Source organism: Solanum pennellii, chromosome 10 (assembly GCF_001406875.1).
Source record: "Solanum pennellii chromosome 10, SPENNV200".
Lineage (NCBI taxonomy): Eukaryota > Viridiplantae > Streptophyta > Magnoliopsida > Solanales > Solanaceae > Solanum > Solanum pennellii.
Window position 1 is genome coordinate 71,334,023 of NC_028646.1, and position 20,321 is coordinate 71,354,343.

General features: G+C 32.1%; 2 protein-coding genes across 2 annotated transcripts in view; one reads left to right on the forward strand and one right to left on the reverse strand.

Annotated features, from left to right (window-relative positions):
- Nucleotides 1-20,321, forward strand: part of LOC107001566 (sugar transporter ERD6-like 8) — a 91,039-nt gene that overhangs the window by 17,107 nt on the left and 53,611 nt on the right. Inside the window, exons 7-8 of the mRNA XM_015199558.2 lie at nt 17,882-17,957; nt 18,046-18,110. Of these exons, the coding sequence (XP_015055044.1) occupies nt 17,882-17,957; nt 18,046-18,110 (141 nt within the window). The remainder of the gene's footprint in view (nt 1-17,881; nt 17,958-18,045; nt 18,111-20,321) is intronic.
- LOC107001909 lies at nt 12,681-17,692 on the reverse strand. Its single transcript, XM_015199863.2, has 4 exons — nt 17,576-17,692; nt 17,360-17,411; nt 16,210-16,408; nt 12,681-12,914 (listed from the first exon to the last, which is right to left on the reverse strand). Exons 1-4 carry the CDS (start codon nt 17,665-17,667, stop codon nt 12,844-12,846), a joined length of 414 nt encoding a protein of 137 aa, XP_015055349.1. The 5' UTR covers nt 17,668-17,692; the 3' UTR covers nt 12,681-12,843.

Consider the following 20,321-nt stretch of genomic DNA (forward strand, 5'->3'; position numbering starts at 1 on the left):
GAAAAGGGTTCTTTGGATTCACAATTTAAGGTAAACTAGGGGGCTTCATGGATGCAAGAATTTATGAATGAATAATATTCACATACCTTAGATAAGGACCTTAAACCCATATTGAAGCCTTGATCAATTCTTCCTAAAAGTTGCTGCAATTTATCTTCTTCTTCAATGGTGGTTTTGGGAGAACTCTTGGAGAGAAAGGTTTTGATTTCATATTTTTTATTGGGTATTGTGGTTTTTGCTTGGGAAAGGAGTTATATAGGACCTAAAACCATTTTTAACCGACTTCACAAGTACCCAAACTATCCCCATATCAATTGGAAACTTTAAACAAGTCTAACTTAACTTAAATTTTTAGAATCTTCCTTGGGGAATAAGTTCGCGACATGGAGCTATTCCCACATTATTTTTTAAAAATTAAATCCTGAGCGAATTGATTCTGCCACGTGACTGCAAAGCGGAGAAATATTTTTCTCTTTGTAGACCAAGTCCGCAACGTGGATTGGATCCATTAAGTGCAATTCCTGCTGCCTTGGGAAGCTTGATAGCCCAAGGCGTAGGTCCTCCTCTAGGACCCTTTCGTCGGTCCTCGGGGATTTTTACCTGGACGTTTCCATAATAATACTCTCATATACATGTTAGGAAACTCTCACATCAATTTTAACTCAAAACAACACATAAAACTTGACGAAACACGTTAAGACTCGCAAGCACGTTTTCGAAGCTAACTTTCAAACGTCACCGGATGTTCTTGGATGTTTCACCTCCAAATTCTCTCAAACTTTACACACTACCTATAAACACTATTTTATTCATTTTAGAACTTAATAAACTCACAACCAGTACGTTATGCTCTAATTCAACCTAGCTCATTTTGAGGTTGTAACAATACTCCCCCACTTGGGAACATTCGTCCTCGAATGACACTTCACTAAACAATTCTCTATAGGAACAACTCTACACTAGCAGCCCATCGTATATGCATTATACCTAAATGCGCATACCCATATCAAGGAAATAAATCAATTCCAAGATAATCACAAATACACATAATCATGTAATGACTTGTTAAATGGGCTCCTGATCCCCTACTTGGGAAAAGGCTAGACGTGCTTTTCTAACATCAATTCATTATCATTAAGAGCAGAAAAATCAGCAAGGGAAATCATAATCATAAGAAGTTCTGAAAATTTTCATAAATCTTTAAAGCACATACAAGAAAGGGACATAAGGATATCATTTTGGATCATCCTTGGATTGGAGTGCATAGAACCTAGCTCTTCCTTTAGGAACATTTTCCACATCACCAGGAGCAATTTTCTTTTCTTCCCTTCCCTAAGACTTATGATATGGACGATCTCTCACTTTTTGCCCATCCTTCCCACACCCAAAGCAAGTATCCATGCCGGCTAGACACTTGCCATACTAACTCCTTCCACACTTGGGTCAAGTAGATCTGGAAGACCCACTACTCTTCTCCTTATTAACACTTAGAGATATTGGAATAATCGTGGCTGGAATATCTTGGCTTAGTTCTAGGCCTATATTGTTTTTCGGACTTAGCATGGGAAGACTTATCACATTCAAAACTAGAACTCTTGTTTTCTGTATCCCTCTCCTTCCTTAGTTTTGACTCTTCTATTTGTTGGACAAACACCATAGGCCGTGAGATGTCCATATCATCCACAAGCATGGTCGTACGACACTCTTCTTCTACTAGGTCAGACACTCCTGTCATAAACCTATTCATCAAGTCTCTAGGGTTTATTACCAATCTTGGAGCATACTTAGATAAAAGAGTGAACTTCAAGGAATAATCCTTAACACTCAATTCTCCTTGCTTGAGGTTTATAAACTCTTCCAACATAGCATCTATCAACTCCCTAGGAAAGAACCTATCAAGGAAAGCCAACTTAAAAGTCTCCCACTCTATATGACCCGCTCTAAAAGGCCTACTATCCTTCCATTGTTAATACCAAATTTGGGCAACATCTTTCAATTGATAGGCAGTTAGTTCTGCCTTTTCAATGGAAGACACTCCCATTGCAAGCACCTTCTACACCTCATCTATAAACCCATTCGGATCTTCATCAACTTTGGAGTCATAGAACTCCACTTGATTCATTCTCAAGAACTCTCTTACTCTAGTAGCACCCATTCCTCCTATAGGATTAGCTGGATCCACCTCTCCTCTATTAGCTTGTGTCGTTAATATTTGAGCCAACAAAGTCATAGAAGCCCTAAATTCCTCAAACATGGCATTCCCTATTGGAGGGTCATTAGGAACTTGAGGAGGAAATTACTTTTGCACTTGGGGAGGCAGTTGCTCTTGAACTTAGGGAGGAATTTCTTGCTCCCCATTCCCATCTCCTTTCCTTCTTGCATTAGCCCTAGTGTTATCCATAATCTACAAAATCATAGGCAAGAATTAGAAAAGGGCCTACTAAAACCAAACTCTATGGCACGATATGAAGGATGAAGAAGTGGAACTTTCCGAAGCATCCCATAGCCTCCTACTCAGATATTTTCGACTCACAACGATGCATAAGACTATACTAGAAGTGGTTTTGATACATCCTAAGACCATTTTCATAACCTAATTCTTTGATAACAAAGTTTGTTACTACCCGCAAGTACACCCTAGAAGTTAGGGAAACCCTTGGTTCGCAACACGACGTACTCGACCTCTCGGAGGTCTTGTACATGACACGTACTTGACTTCATTACATAACATTATACATAAATAGAGGAAATTTAAAAACTTTCTTAAAATATAAAGATATTTCATAAAAATGCGGAAGCATATCTAATAATATTTTCTCAAAACCATCTAACTTTGACATGAATGAAAAGCATTGGGACGCAGCCCACATAAAATCTAAACATATAGAAAGGCATAAGGGAACATAATGGTTCATCCTCGAAGCTATGAGGACTCACCACTTCTTCTCTTCTTGGAAAACTTGGAACTCTACCCTTCAACCAACTCAACCTTCTCAAGATCCTACAAGGATAACATGTAGGCAATATGCGTTAGTACGTTTTGTGCTAAGTACGGAAACGATCATACCAAACATAAGATATCTATAAGGGTTAGTCAACAATAGACATGATCATAAGAGATAAAAGCATAAGCATAACATGACTACCATAAACATAATAAAGCATCATAAATCATATAAGAGTTCATACTTACTTACTTGTCCTTCTTACTCAGTTGAACTATACCACAAGCTACCTCCAAGTATACTTGTGCAAGGCTAAGGTAGCATCCCATACTACTACCAAAGCTAAGTACCTCTCTTTGGTTATTCTTTATCATAATGCACTATCATAATTAAGACCTAATTTATTCATACTAAAGAGTATTATACCCTTATGTTCATCTCAAAACATGCTTGTGCAATGTGTATAAGGCAGCCCATACTACCCTACGTACTAAGCCTATCTTGCAAATTATCCTTAATATGTTCAGCCTCCAAAGCCTCTTTTCCACTTAGATTAATCTACTAAGATTCCTTCATCTTTAGTCTACTATACTAGAAAGGGAACTCTAGTTGAATCCTATCTTCAACCTCTTCTTCTTTAATGACCCTAGGTTATACCTTCTGTAATGCACTTATGATGTCCCATACCACCATTCATGAAAGGTACTACTTTGGATCCTTTCTTTATTACATATTATTTTCGAGCCTAGCCCCTATCTTTATCTTATGAACACTATGAGATACTTCTTTAAATATTCCAAAGTTCCTTAATCATATGGATCATACGAGATACTTTTTATGGTATGTTTTGATCCCTTAATCATGAACACTACGAGATTCTTCTCAAGCATGTCTAAGTTCATACGATATGGAGATTTCTACTAGGACACCTTGACTCTACTACGTGAAGGACTCCCGCCTCATGAGATTTAATGGAATATTCATCACAACTACTAGGTGTGGCTCTCCTTTCTACTTGGAGTCCGGACCCTTGCTAGACTATTCGTCGCACTTTGCATTTCCACTTGGAGTCAAGCATATACTTCAAGGTTTACTTGTCAAGCCTTGCTCAACCTTCTATTATATAGGGATGTCGTAGATAATTTCTCCAAGCTCAAGTGAATTATAACACTTTCAATCAATCATCCTAAATATACAGCCAACAAAACCATCCGAAGGTTCATTATTCATCAATTCATTTTATCTTCATTCATAAGTAGATTATAGAGCCTTTTATCATTAACTTTCTTCTCACATTTTTCAATACGTGGTGAATATAGCCATAGTTCATACTTTAGGGTTCAATTCAATCAAGACCAATCCAATTCATCAAACCTAGTACAATTCATGCTTAGATGATTCAATCATGATCAATTAATACAGAATAAATCATGTTAAGAAGAATCAACACAATTCCTTCATCTAGTCTCTAATGGCCTAAGATCACGATGATCACCTTAGAATTCAATTACTATATCACCATAAAAAACTCCATATAAAAAGTACCATCATATAAACATCGTTGACTGTTATCCACTAGATTGGGATCACAATCATGTCTTACCCACATTGCAATCACAACCCTCTCTTGAATAGAGATCTCTGGATTCACAATTGAAGGGAAACTAGGTGGCTTCATGGATGGAAGAATAAATGAATGAATAAGATTCACAAACCTTTATATTAGGACCTTAAATCCAGCTTGAAACCTTGATCAATTCTTCCTAAATGTTGCTGCAATTTCTCTTCTTCTTCAATGGTGGTTTTGGGAGAACTTTGGGAGAGAAAGGTTTTGATTTCTTATTTCTTATTGGGTATTGGGGTTTTAGATTGGGAAAGGGGTTATATAGGACCTAAAACCATTTACAGCCGACTTCCCAAGTACACAAAATACCCCCATATCAATTGGACACTTTTAGACAAGTCTAACTTAACTTAAGTTTTTGGAATCTTTGTCGGGGAAAAAGTCCGCGACGCGGAGCTGTTCCCGCGTGATTTTTTTAAAAATAAATCCTGAACCAGTGGATTCCTCCATGTGTACTCGATGCAGCGCAACGTTTTTGCTCTTGGTGGACCAAGTCCGCGACGCTGACTGTCACCCACTAAGTGAAATTGATGCTGCCTTGGGCAGATAGCTAGCCCAAGGCTTGGGTCCTCTTCTAGGACCCTTTCGTCGGTCCTCAGGGAGCTTGACCCGGACTTTTACACCTCTATTACTCTAGTATAAATGTTAGGAACCTCTCACATAGATTTTAACTCAAAACAACACATAAAACTTGACGAAACGCGTTAAGACATGCTAGCACGTTTTCAAAGTTAACTTTCAAACGTCATTGGATGTTCTTGGACATTTCACCTCAAAAAATTCTCAAACTTTACACACTTCCTCTAAACACTATTTTAGTCATTTTAGGAATTAATAAACTCATAAACAACAGGTTAGACTCTAATTCAACCTGGCTCATTTTGAGGGTGTAACAATACATCTTTATAACATAAGAGAACCTCACTATAACCCCTCTTAAAGCCTACTTGTGCAATTCATAAGCGAAGTACGGTAGACCCACTCATAATAAGTAGTACCTCTTAAGGAGTCATAGCTACACTATATGTTCTTAAGATAATCAATATCCATATCATGTAGGAAAAATAGCATTAACCAACACAAACCATGTGAGCTACATGGAGTCTGGTGTTCTACCCCCACACCGAAAAGAGGTGTCCTACTTGCCTAAGGAAAAAGTAACATATTTAGCTTTTTAGGTGGATCCACTAGCTAAAGACCTATGTGGGCACATAGTTATGGTTATGGAGATTGCTACTACAAATCCTAACTACTAACGTGAAGGTTATTATCTCATGAGATAACTGTATTGGGAATCTAACTACTAGAGTGAAGGAACCCATCTCATAATCATATACACCGATGCTAAGTATAATTCCCTTTAACATTCATATTAAGTTTTTACTTAAGTTTATGTTAATAAATGAATTTACTAGAAATTCAAGTAAACATGGTATCATTATAGCTCATGGATTCATTAGGTGAGAATGTCCTTTGAACCTTAAAATCAGCAATACGTGAGTAAACCTTTCACATCAAATTCATAGTGTTTCATGAGAATGTCCCTTCAATCAACACAACAAGATTATCATAAATATACATACATACTTCATGCATAATCAAGTGAGTGGGTATAGGGAAGACGATTTTGCATATACAATAGTCATAGGATCACCACAACATAAGTAAATCACAAATTAATATACAATCCTTATCAACAAGTATAAACCCGAACAAGTTGCCTTTCAAGGCTATGTATCAACATAAACCCTAAGTTCTACAATTTTCACATTCGCTAGAGAAATATCATGATCCAACAACTTCATTAATTAAACATAATCAATTGTCAATCTCCCATCATCAATCAAGCCATACCATAGTTCACACTTTAAAAAGAACGGGAAATCATGTGTCAAAGGGATATTTTTCATCATAAATATCAATACTCCAACATTACAATTATAAATCATCATTATCAACCACAATAAACCATAATTAAATCATTGAAATCGTTTCGGGAGAAGAACCAAGACATAGATTGAAAAACTCTAGGTTTGGGGAATTTGAAATCTTAATACATAACTTAAAGGGGCTCTTTCAGTGATAGATTCCCAAAGATTAAAAGCATTCATACATTATGTTGAATTCTACACGAAATTGGATAATAAAGGTTGTTTTTTGAACCCATAGTTTGACCTTGCTCTTGCTCTTCAATGGAGTCTTAGAGAGATTTTGGAGAGGATAGTTAGTTTTTACTTTAATTTTTGTGAGTTATTATGAGTTGTAAGGGTAGTTATTAGTCTTAAAATCCTTGAATATATGTTATAAAAACCATAAAACCCATCCCATAATTAATTAGGAAATTATCAGCCTAAACCTCCTAATGGCCGAAACTAGTGTGCTTTAGGTCACCCACAAAACCACACCCACGGAGCGCGGTGGGGTCACGCCATGTACTGGCAAGGCGTCATTTCTTTCAGCGAAGCGGAGGACTAATGGAAAAATGGGGAGACTAAATCTCGACCCACGACCCCCACCTAGGGGCGTGGGTCCACCCACGATTCGTGGGTGCCCATTCGTAGGTTAAACTAATTTTTGACGGCTTTTAAGGCCACATTACTTTTTCTTTGATTTTTTTCACATTTTTTCTCTCTATTTTCTAGGACGTTTAGTTTTATTATTCCTTTTTTCTGTCTCATTGTAATTTTTTAACTGTAATTTTCATTATTAGATCTGAAATAATTACACAAAATAAATGTTATTTTATACATTTTTAAAAAAGGTACTTTTCAACTCTCGTCTTTCAAGTTTTATGATTACTATTTTATTCGCTAAAGTATCTCTATTAGAGATCAATTAATAGAGATCAACAACAGTTACTTTTCACAATAAATAACAAATACCACACAAACCTTTTTTGTATTGACTGTTTGCGTTATTTGTTAAAAAAAAAGTGGAAGATTTCTACATTATTATCTTGTAGTTGGATACAATTTTTTTTTTACAATCTTTCATATATTCTATGTGTCCTTTATTATATAATACTCCCTCCGTCCGGTATTAGTTGTCATGATTTCTATTTTTAGAGTTAAACTATAAAAACTTTGACTAACATTTTACGGTGCATTTTTTCGTCATATTAATATGCAAAAAATTGTATTTTATAGTACTTTTCACATAGTTTTAGAATATCTAGTTATTTTTTTGTTTAAAATATCGAATTAATGTGATCTAATTTACCTTTGAAAATTAGTCAAACAAACTTTCGATAAGCGCAACATGACAAACATTTCCGGACGGAGGGAGTACAATAATATTAAAAGATATCGATATATTACTTAGGATTAATATGTGCCATTTTTTAATTGTGTGCCAATTAATATTAGTTGTATATTACAACTGTATGTAGGAGTTGTCTATTTGTATCGAATATGACATTTTTTTTTTATCAATCTTTTAGAAGAGGGTAATTTATGTCATCCGTTAAAAATTTGGTTCATATATGTGATTGTTGTTAAAGAAAAGGCACAATCATTTTCTTTAACTCTGATTATGCAAAATCACTTTTTACATCCCAAACAAGGTCTAACATTTTTTGATTAAAGTTATTGGATCAAACGTACTCTTTTTGCTTGTTCATCCTTAAGAACTCCAAAAACACATGAATAACATACACTACTCCAAAATTTCAAACTTCTTTTATTCTTCACAGAATCACCTAAAATTTAAAGATTAGTTTCCTCTGAGCTAGATACAAAAACACAATATCTTTTGAGGACGAATTAAACCTAACTCAATAAGATCCACTTGAAAATTCTTCAAAGATTCAAAACTTAACATTTTTTTATTGTAGAACTTTTTGCACAACTTCAAATCATTTGAAATTTGAACATAGACTCAAAAATCACTAGTGAACAAAGATCTGAAATTTTACCAACACTAAGCAATTATATAAAACAATTAACCAAAATAATATATTTTTTTAAATTTTTTTTACAAAACTACTATAAATGTATTTCACAGTAACGTTTTAGGGTATATTTCATTTTTTAAAAACTAATCGCATTAGGTTGATATACATTACTGTGAGTAACGTTTTACTACTAAAATGTTATTTTGAGAAATGTTTTACTGCTAAAACGTTACTCACAGTAACGTTTTAGGAGTAAAACGTTATTATGAGTAACGTATATAAATCTAACACCGACAACTTTTAAAAAAAATACCCTAAAACATTACTGTGAAATACGTTTATACTAGTTTTGTAAAATTTTAAAAAAACATATTATTTTGGTGAATTGCTTTATATAATGGCTTAGTTTGGTCAATACTTAATATCAAAAACAACTACACACAAATGAATCAAATTAATTTTATGAAATTTTGAGCTTGTTTTTATTTTTTTGAAATATATTTTAATACAAGTAAATTTTTTAAAATCTATAAATGAGATTAGAAATTTGATTATTTTTAAGAAAAAGAAATTAATGACGTAGCCAAAATTTGAGATGATTTCATGAACAAATGAGTATGTTGAAAATTTGGGAGTTGTTTATATTCTCATTTCTTCTTGATCTTTTAAAGAAGAACAAGCAAAAAAAAAAGTACATTTGATCCAAAATAACTCCAACAAAAATGTCATAAAATTTGCTTGGGTGTAAAAAGTGGTTTTGCTAAATCTGAGTTAAGAAAAATTGCATGGATGAAACTTTTCTTTGATTGGAATGATATAGATGAGTCAAACATTTACGGATAACAGAGATGAACCATTTTTAATAGTTCGATGTCATATTTGAGTATTTTCCTTTAAAAGAATCGACCAACATGACTTATTTGGAAGAAAACCCCTAAATTTCTTCTTCATCTTAGAGTTGTGATTGCAAATTGCAATGAGAGGAGAACCAATCTCTCAACTATATTTTAAACCTTCTATGATAATATAAAACTTATTTTATAAAAAAAATAAATTATTTTACAGATCTATAACATACTCATTTTTTTGTTTATAGATTGATCGATTAAATTCTAAAAACCTATTTTTTCTTGATATTGAATTTAAAACATTTTATTTTTTTCCTCTACTATAAAACGTTTCCAGATATGGTTCATGTTTTATTTTTTTTCCTTTAATCTAAAAGGTTTTCAGATCTGGTTCAAATTTTATTTTTTTCCTCTAATCATCCATAACGTTTTTCAGATCTGGTTAATTTTTTTTCTCGGATCTATATCATTTTCAAAATCTATTTCAATAAAAAATACCTTCTTTTTTCTGTTTACAAATCTGAAACGTTTTTCCAGATTTGCATGGATTAGGGCCAGCTCCAATGCCTATTTGAAAAAGGCATTCTCCTTATGCCCCAAACTTTAAGGGACCTCAATTTTTTACCAATAATAAATTATGTGTTAATTTTTTAACAAAAAAACTAATTATTTCTAATGAAATAGGTTTTTTTAAAAAGTTACTACTACTTTGTTTTTATTAATCCCATTTAAATAGAAGAAATTAAGAAGAATTGTTTTATTTTCTCATAGTCTCTATGCGAATTTCACATTAGTTTATTCTTTTAACTCCTTTTACACTCACTTCTTTAAATTTTTGATAAGTTTGAGTAATGCTCTATCAAAAATATGAATCAATAGTCGAAAAGTGTTGTGCAAAGTAAATTGTAAATTCTTTTTTCTATTTCTTCTTAGATTTTCAAGCATTGCAACAAGAGGGATATACAAAATTATCAACTTCTTGAATCAAATTCTATGTTAACAATTCATATAATAATTGCACGAGTAAGCAAATGTTTTTCATCAATTGATAAAATCGAATAAATCATTAATAAAAAAAATATAAGTATACTTTGCATTTAAAAATGCCAGGTTTTTTTGAAAAAAAAAACAATGCATATGAAATTTATTTAAATTTTAGGCCTCTAGTTTGAAATTTTGCTTTAGACCTTGGATACCATTGAGCCACCCCTGGTATGGATAACCAAAAAATCATTTTATGGTTCTGATATCAATGTAAGATTACATAACATGTCAATCTAAACCTTATTAGATAACATTTGTAATCCATAAAAGAGAACTAACTTGTTATCCACGTAACGAAAGCGAAATAGCGGGATGAACCATAGTTAGGATTTATTTGTTAGCAACCTCCTATAACAAAACTTAAATCCGAATTGATTTAGGAGAAAATGGAGCGTAGGATAACTATATTCTATGTATATGTTATATTTTCCGTCTTTAATTACACACCATATGTGTGTTTTTTGAGAGGAAAGGCTCAAATACTCCCTCATCTTTGGGTTACGGCTCAAACTGATCCTTGAATTTTCACACGAAGCACTAATAGTCCCTCATGTTTGCAATATTGGTGCACTTTTGGTCCTCTCCTAAAATTTTGCCTATTTTCTAACATTAATTTGTCCAAAATTTTATATAAGGAATGTCCAATCGTCTTTTTATATATTTAATAGAAATAATAACTTTATCGGAGAGAAATGATGAGAAAAACACCTTGTTCTGTTCACTAGAAATATTACTACAGCTAAACTTAAGAATATTTTATCATATGACTTTGGAGAAAAAGAAAAAATTGTACTATTGCACGTGAAATTATCGCGATGAACCTCTCGACTTTACCTACAGTATGATTTCTACTACACAAAACAAAGTGTTTTTCTTCTCATATACTTTGATATAGAGTTGTTATTTCTACTAAATATATAAAATGACAATTGAACATTCCATACATATGTTATGGATAAAATCAATCCAAAAAATAGCTAAAATTTTGGAGAAGGACCAAAAGTGTACCAATATTGCTAACAAAAACTATTAGTGCTCTATGTGATAACTTAAGGATCACTTTGAGCCTTCACTCAAAGAAGAGAGATTATTTTGATCCTTTCCTCTGTGTTTTTATATATAAATTAATAAGGCTAACTAATCACCCTAATGAGCCTTTATGCACCACTTATGGGTTAGACCAAATATAATTGAAATAAAAATTGTGAAAGTTGGGGGTTTGGGGTGGTGCGGATAGGGTCTATAGAGATGGAAGAACACAATCAATATAAAATGTCACTTTTATAATTTTATTTTTTTATTTTCATTAAGTATATCATTTTATTTTTTCATTTTAAGCTAGTTAATTTTCTAGATAAAGTAGTTTTCAAAATTTATGATAGACAAAATATGAGAAAATTGATGTTTGTTTGTAAAAGTGAAAATTCTAAGAAACATATCAAAATGAAAATATATATGTAGTACTAGATGATGTCCGCCCGTACTAGCACAAGCCCAGTACTATAGAAGAATGAAGATGCCATATTATTTTATTGAACTTTGCTTTGGCGTAAAATGGCCCAAAAGAAGTTGTCATGGAAGTATTTACATACTTTTTTGAACGACACGTGTTTATAATTTTCTCATGATATACTTTTTACGTTTATGGGAACATTTAGGAACATTATATATGGTGGTGTTTAGCATCTGCCCTTTATATATATGGGAGTATTTTGTACCAACACTTTATATGGACAAAAGGTGATATCTCTTCCTCAAGATTAGATCGTAATCAATTTGTAATAGTCTCTAGCAAAAAAATCTGTAGAATGATCAACTCTTAGTACCCTACCAAAATAAATAAATGCAAGTCTAACACAATAATATAGTTTTTGTCAATTACATTCACAACCAGGGATGCGTAAGCAGAGCTCATTGTCTATTTAGATGTGGCGTAGAATGCAATCTTTGATGTATGCAACTACTGCATACACTGCTGCTTGAGCTTACCTGATTGTGAGCATTTAACATATATATATTTGTACCGAACTCTAGTATTATCCTAGAAGTGAACGATGCAATATAGTGATATACTATTACCTTTCTTATGAAGGTAATATATTATAAAATTAAGAGGAAATAATAAAGCTTAATTTACTAAAGTTGATGCAAAATCACAGGAAGAACTTAATATATCTTAACCTAATATATCATCTCAGAAAAAAAATTTCCAAGACCACATCTTTCAGTATAGTACTGCAAGATGATGAGCTCAATGAAAACTTAATCAAAAATAATAGTTAATTCTAGTTGAAGAGTTTTCTCATAAGTTTTCAACACTTCATTGAGTAGGGTAAGGACATACCTTTAATCACAAGCTTTAACTTGATTAATCTTAGACCTTAATAAGATCGTCTGTGTTCCAGCACATACAATGCGCTACAACAATATGGTACAACAATAAACTTGATCATTATTCTCCCAACCTTTTTTTTATCTACCCTCTTTAGTTTAAGTGAATTCCCCCTTTGTATGTGAAGTAGATGCCTGCAGCTCAGTGGATTTCAGATTAATAGCTGACACTGTAGTAAGAAATAAACAATATATTAGTATAATGGTAATACACAGGTTTTCTATAATGGTAATACACATGTTTTTTATTATTATTTTATACTAAGAAAGTAGAAGAACAAGAAGAAGAAGAAGAAGAAGAAGAAGAAGAGGTATTAGGAATTGAATTGATTGGTCATTCTCTCAAGTTAATGGGATTAAATAATTTTTACAAATAATGTAAATATGAAAGGAGATAATAAAATATCACACAATCTCCAAACTACCTAATTAAAGAGATTAAAGAATATTCTCATATCTAGATTATTTAATCATATCATATTTAAAGATTCTAATATCTACACTATCCAAATATACCATAATTAACATTCCCCTCAAGTTAGAGCATATAAGTCATATGCTCCTAGTTTGCCACAAATATAGTCAATTCTTGATCCTGTAAGTGGTATTGTGAAAATATTCGCCGGTTGATCTTTTGAGTTGACAAAACTTGTTGTGATGTATCCAGACTCAATCTTCTCTCGAATGAAGTGACAATTTATCTCAATCTGTTTCATTCATTAATGGAACACTACATTAGAAGTGATAGTAGTGTAGGTTGGTTATTAAAAATCAATGTCATAGGCTCAACTCCACCCATATTCAATTCTTGGAGAAGTTGTCTCAACCATATAAGCTCACATGTACCTACTTTCATAGATCGATATTCTGCCTCTGCCCCTTGATCTAGCTACGACAACTTGCTTTTTACTTTTCCATGATATTAGATTGTCTCCAATAAGAATACAATAACCTGAAGTGGACCACCTGATCCTGCCCAAATTGCGTCAGAATATCTAAAAATATTGGTGTGTCCCTTATCTTCATATGATAAACCTTGTAACAGAAAGCTTTTGATATATCGATGTGAATCACTACATTCCAGTGACTATCACAAGATGATTACGAAAATTGGCTAACTACACTAACAACAAATTAGATGTCTGGTCATGTTGTCATGAGATAGTTGAGTTTGCCAACAAGTCTCCGATATCTGCTAGGATCTTTGAAAGGCTCCCCCTATCCTGGAATAAGCTTAGTATTTTGATCCATTGGACTGTCCACATGTTTACAATCCAACATATTCCAAAATGTCTAAGGCATATTTCATTTGAGTAATAGCAATACCATGGTCAGATTGTACCAGTTCAATGCCCAGAAAGTATTTCAACTTGACTAAATTCTTGGTCTGAAAGTGACTTGAGAGGTTTTTTTTGAGTTAAGCAATACCTTCGTAATCATGTCTTGTGATAACAATATCATCAATATAAACAATTAAAAAGATATTGTTGGACAACAATTTGAATCACTCAAAAAATGTTGGACAACAACTTGAAAACGATAAAACCATGCTCTGGGAGACTTCTTGAGACCATAGAGTAATCGACGAAGTTTACAAATTAGTCTAGACTCTCCATAAGCAATAAACCCTAGTGGTTGCTCCATATATGCCTCTTCAGCAAGCTCTACATGTAGGAATGCATTTTTTTTGTTAGTTGAAAAGGGGGGAAATAATTCATTATTGCCATAGAGATGAGAAGACCTACATAAGCTATCTTTGCAACTGGTGAGAGAGTATCTACATAATATGCCATAAATTTAAGTGTATCCCTTAGAAACCAGTCTTTCTTTGAGACGATCCATAGCTCCACCCGAACCTACCTAAACTGTGAATATCCAATGACAACCAATTGTGGTTTTGCCTTTGGGTAAAGGAACAAGATCCCAAGTACCATTATCACGCAAATTAGTCATCTCTTCAATCATAGCTTGACGCCAACTTGGATGAACCAATGCTTCTGTCACAACCTTAGGAACTTTGACGGATAATAAACTAGTAAAGATGACATGATATGAAGGAGATAAACAATGATAACTTAAATAAAAATATATCGGAGTTTGATAGAAAGTTCTTCTAGTGCCTTTTCGATGAGCAATGGGAAGATCATTGGATAAGTGTACAACCGAAGCAGAAAATATTGTTGGAGCAGGTAATGAGTCACCAAGATTTCTTTATGCACCTGTATCAGAGTTAGAAATATCAATTGGATTAGCAAGTTCAACAGGAGGTTGAGTTCGTTGGTAATAAACCTTAAGAGTTGGAGGTGGAGCTAGGGTTGGAATAATTTGAATTGGGAGGAGTTCTATGGCCTTCTGATATTCTGTATTGTGAGAAAAATACAAAGAAGTCATAAAAAAAGTAACATCTGCAAAGATCAAGTACTTATTGGTAAAGGGAAGAAAGCATGTGTAACCTTTTTGTAGAAGATAATACCCAAGAAAAACACATTTAAAAGCCTAGTGCTGAAGTTTATGTTTTCTGTGGGTAAGGTTATGAGCTAAATAGGTGCAACCAAACACACATGGAGGAAGAGGAAACAAATTTTTGTCTGAATATAGGACTGAGTAAGGACTCTAGTACTGCAAAACAGATAAAGGCATGTGATATATTAAATAACAAACTGTAATAACAACATCACCCCAAAAACGTAAAGGGACATGATTATGAATGAATAACGTTCGAGTTGTTTCAATTAGATGTATGTTTTTTCGCTCAGTAACTCCATTTTGTTGGGGAGTATATGTACAAGAAGACAAGTGCAATATATCGTGGGATGACATAGTAGAAGTAGATAAGTATTCTAAGGCATTATCACTGATGAACTTCTTTATGGAAACACCAAATTGATTGTGAATTTCAGCATGAAATTTTTGAAAGATAGAGAATAGCTCAGATCTATTTATCATTAAAAGTAACCACGTGCACTGAGAATAGTCATCAATTAAAGTAAAAAAATAATGAAAGCCTAAGGAATAAATAACACGAATTATATATCCGAATGAACAATTTCAAAAATAGTGGTGGCCCATTATTGACGCGTTTTGGGAAAGAGGAACGAGTGTGCTTGCTAAGATGACATGACTCACGTCATCTTTTCCAATTTCAAGAGACTTGGATAACTCAAGTGACTATGGAGAAATTAAGAAGAAACAACAGAAGTGCAAGCAACACATGTCCCCTACTTCGATCCAGCACAAGCACAAAATCATCAAGGAAGGTTACAACGCATTTCAGATTTTTTGTTAATTTTCTAAAGGAAATAAGATTATAGGGACATTCAGGTGCAAAAAGGATTGATTTTTAAGATATGGAAGGCAGAGGATGAACTATACCTATCCCTTTTACAATAGTTTTTTATCCATTCGCCAATGTAACATTAGAAAGAGTAGAAGGGGTAGCAAGATTAAAGAAAGTGTTTTTGTTACCAGAAATATTGTCAGAATCACCAGCATCAAGAATCCATTGTTCTTGAGATGAAGACTGTGCGCCATAAGAAAATGAGTTACCAAGTTGTATTGTGCAAGCAGTTGATGATTGTTTCCTTGATGTTTGATACTGAAGATAGTCATTATAGTCTTCTCCAATTAAAGTGATAAATTGAGATGACCCATCCTTTATGAGCCTCTTTTTTTGTCACAAAAAACAGTATTAGAGAAACAGAAAGATGAGACTTGACAGTTTTCTGATATGGATATTAGAATCTTTAAATATGATATGATTAAATAATCTATTTATGAGAATATTTCGTAATTTCTTTAATTAGGTAGTTAGGAGATTGTGTAATATTATAATTTATAGATAGACGATGAATGTGCCTCACCCGTTTTAGCAAGAAGAAGCATGTATGTCAAGGACTTTTTGCTTAGTCTTGTGCTAAAAAAGCATTAGTTCACATAATTTTGCATCGTAATACCATTTCATTCGAGTAGTTTAATTCAGCTTCGGTTATGGAGTGAACTGATGAATTCTACTAAAATCAATTAACAAAAAACAATATATGATATAGATATACGACATCCAAGTAGAATCTTATTTGCATATGATACTAACAAAGCAATTCAAATAAAATAAAATATTTATACCTAGGTAAAGCAAAATTAGAATAATATCGACTTGGGAATGTCGATTCCTCTCTTTACGAAGAAGCTAAGAGATAAACGGAAATTAATACAGAAATGATATTTACTAGGCCCTCAGCTTATGAACGCAACCGATAATTATATCTCAATAGACATAATTGTTTGCGAGAAAAAAAATTTATTATCACAGTATTCCAACGTAAATGTCTTGAATTCTCTCTGTTAATTGATTTCATTCATTTATTATATAATCTACCATGAGTAGCTCATCCTTCGATTATGTTTTCTGACCTTTTCTACAAATTCCTCAATTTGTTCTCCTCTTTGTAAAATATCAACAATTTAAGAACTGTGTTTTATAATTCTATTTATCCAATTACAGTAACAAAATGTTTTCGATTGTGTCATTGTCATATCTATCACTCATATAACTCATCCTTCAAATAAATAATAAAAAATAGATGTATGTACAACAGAGTAACAATGAAAAACTTACCGGTGTTGATGGTGGTAGAAGCGAGTAGTGGAAGTTCTCTGGCGAGGAAAATCTGAAGCAAGTAATTTTGGCCATTCATTCAGTGAAGAAAAATTTCAAACAAAGATCAAATAAAAAATAGAAAAAAACTTTAAAGTAACCGATAACAGTACGTAGTAGAAGAAAATAGAGATGACAAATTTTATCCGAAAAGGAAGATAAAGAATAATAATTTACCTCTTAACAATTGAATTGAGTAATACATCAAAGAGGTTTATGGAAAGATAAAAATCCATAGGTATAGAGATACGGAAAGGATGGAGATTCATAGTTGTGAAGAACACAAATTGTAGTTCCAAGGACATGTTGCTTTAGTTGATGTTAAAAAGTCTAAAGTGTCATTTAAATGACATATAACTGTCATGTTGATATCTTATCAGTAACTAACATTTCTAATATAGTATGTATTAGTAGATATAAATACATAAATTAAAGTTAAATTTTGGTGATGACTAAATGATATCATTTTTTGCCAATCCCTAGTTATCAATCGTTATTGGTTTGTCGACAGCCTACGTGATGGGTGCGTTTGTGGGTTGGAGGATACTAGCTTTACTTGGTAATCTCTCTCTCTCTCTCTCTCTCTCTCCCCAATTCTCTTTGCATAATTTTTTATTTCATATTTAATTTTCTTTGTTATTTTTCAGGAGTTATACCTTGTGGCCTATTGTTTTTGGGTCTCTTCTTCATTCCTGAATCTCCAAGATGGCTGGTAATATTTTACTCTATCTATTATATGTTAATTTAATTTAGAGATTTATGTAATTTATTATTTACTTAGCTAAATATTTTTAAAGGGTGTTTGTCTATCAATCAAAATATTTTACAAACACTTGTATGCATTTGCTTAACAATAAAGATCTTATAATCCAAATCAAAAGTCCTAAATTGGAGCATGTTTGAATGAACTTACAACTTATGACTTAAGTTTATAAGTCATATATTAACGAGTCATTTTGTGTGATAGATAAGAGGAATTAATTTCAGAATAATTTTTTAGTGGCCTTTAATTTATAGTTTGGCTGCAATGATAGGGATAACTTATCCTAGGATAAAGAATTAGTCCTTAGATAAGCTATCAGTCACTGGGGTTGGTATAGTAATCCCAGGATAAGTTATCCTGAGATAATATGTGTAAATTAACAAAAAATGCCCCCCTTAAACTCATTTTTATACACAATTTTTACATTCATACATATTGACATAATTTTTAACAACATTTATAATAACAACCGCGACCATAGTTATTCATTATTTTTATGATAAATATATTTTTCTATTAAAAATTTACATTTTATAAAGAAAATATTTTTATTTGTGAATATATTATAAGTTGAACTTTTTTGCGTAATTATTATATTTATTTATATTTTGATTTCTCTTAAAATGCTTATTCCACTACTAAATTATATATTTTCATTAAATGGTTCATTACTCACTTAAACATTATATTTTATCTAAATTAGATGTAGATAACATTAATAATAAATTTTATTTTACTTTGATAAACCTAAAATGAAAGTTTTATTTTTAAGCTAAATAAGATGGAAGTTTTCTTTTAAACTAAATAAGATAAAAGTTTTATTTTTAAGCTAAATAAGATGAAAAACATATTTGTAGCTAAATAAAATGAACATTTTATTTTTGATCTAAATAAGATGAACATTTTATTTTTAAGTTAAATAAGATGAAAGTTTAATTTTTAAACTATAGGGCACAATTATGTGAATGCAAACACAAAAATATATAAGCTAAATAAGATGAAAATTTATTTTTAAGAATGAATACTAAAGCTTGCAAAGAAATCCTTTTTAAAAAAAAAAAATAAAAGGTAAGGGTATTTTTGTAAACAAAAAACTTATTGTGAAAAATTATACAATGGATACTTGTTTGAATATGACAAACTAAACAAGCAAAAAAAAATAATCCCATCATAACTTATTTCAGCATAACTTATCCCAGTATAACTTATCCCAGCATAACTAATCCCAACATACCTTGTATTCAAACCAAACGACTCCTATGAATTCTAACTTATGATTTTTGGCTTATTATTTTACCGAAATATTAAATATTGGTAATGCACTTTTTTGGCAAGACAATCCAAATAGCCTCTTGATTATCCCCAACTTATAATTTTCAGTTTATGAACACTAATTTGATAAGTATTGTCCTATTTTAACATTGGCATTTTAAAAAAATCAAAAAGAAAATTCCAAAAACAATTTTTAAAAAAAACTTCTTCACTCCATATTTGTCTTCCTTTCTTTTGTTTGCGTGAAGAATATTTGAATTTATAGAACTTCACAAAATAAATTAAGGATATCTTATTCAAACAAAAGAGTTTTAGCAAACACATAAAATTGCATATTAAGAGCTGTATGAAAATGCTTTAATGCTCAACACTTGGAGATATTGTTCAATACTTTGAGTTTATGTGCTCTCTATAATTCACTATTCCAATAATTTCAATTTTCAGGATGTCTCTACTGACTAATCTTTTAACCCTTAATATAAAATTTGTTTCCATTATATCATGAGATTGCTTCTAAGGTTACAACCAATATCTACACTTGATTGGTTAGGTTGTTTGACCGATATAAAATATTTTCAGCAACATATTATCCTAAACCCATTGGTACCCTACTTTTTAACAAGGAGACTTATAAGTAAGAAGATTTGTATACCAAATCATCTTGCTGGTGACTGGTGAGTAAGGCATTCTTAAACGTGCCAATGAATTCCTTCACGATGTTTCTTCTAGGTCACCAAGTATCATGTAGGAATTGTTCTAACGCACCTAACCTACTCCAATTATCTCATCACAAACCCTTCCTTACCTTACAAATCCCAACATATCCAATTCTCAACATCCTTTTAGATATCCAAAACCTTTTTCAAAGATGAGAATCGTTATTAGTCC

Excerpts from the sequence above, each read along its gene's own strand:
- LOC107001909 (XM_015199863.2), bottom strand. The coding sequence starts at position 17,667 with ATGAATCTCCATCCTTTCCGTATCTCTATACCTATGGATTTTTATCTT. Across the intron at positions 16,409-17,359 it reads TTCTACCACCATCAACACCG|AGGCTCATAAAGGATGGGTC; the intron begins GTAAGTTTTTCA and ends TGACAAAAAAAG. Across the intron at positions 12,915-16,209 it reads TGATTCTGACAATATTTCTG|TGTCAGCTATTAATCTGAAA; the intron begins GTAACAAAAACA and ends TTCTTACTACAG.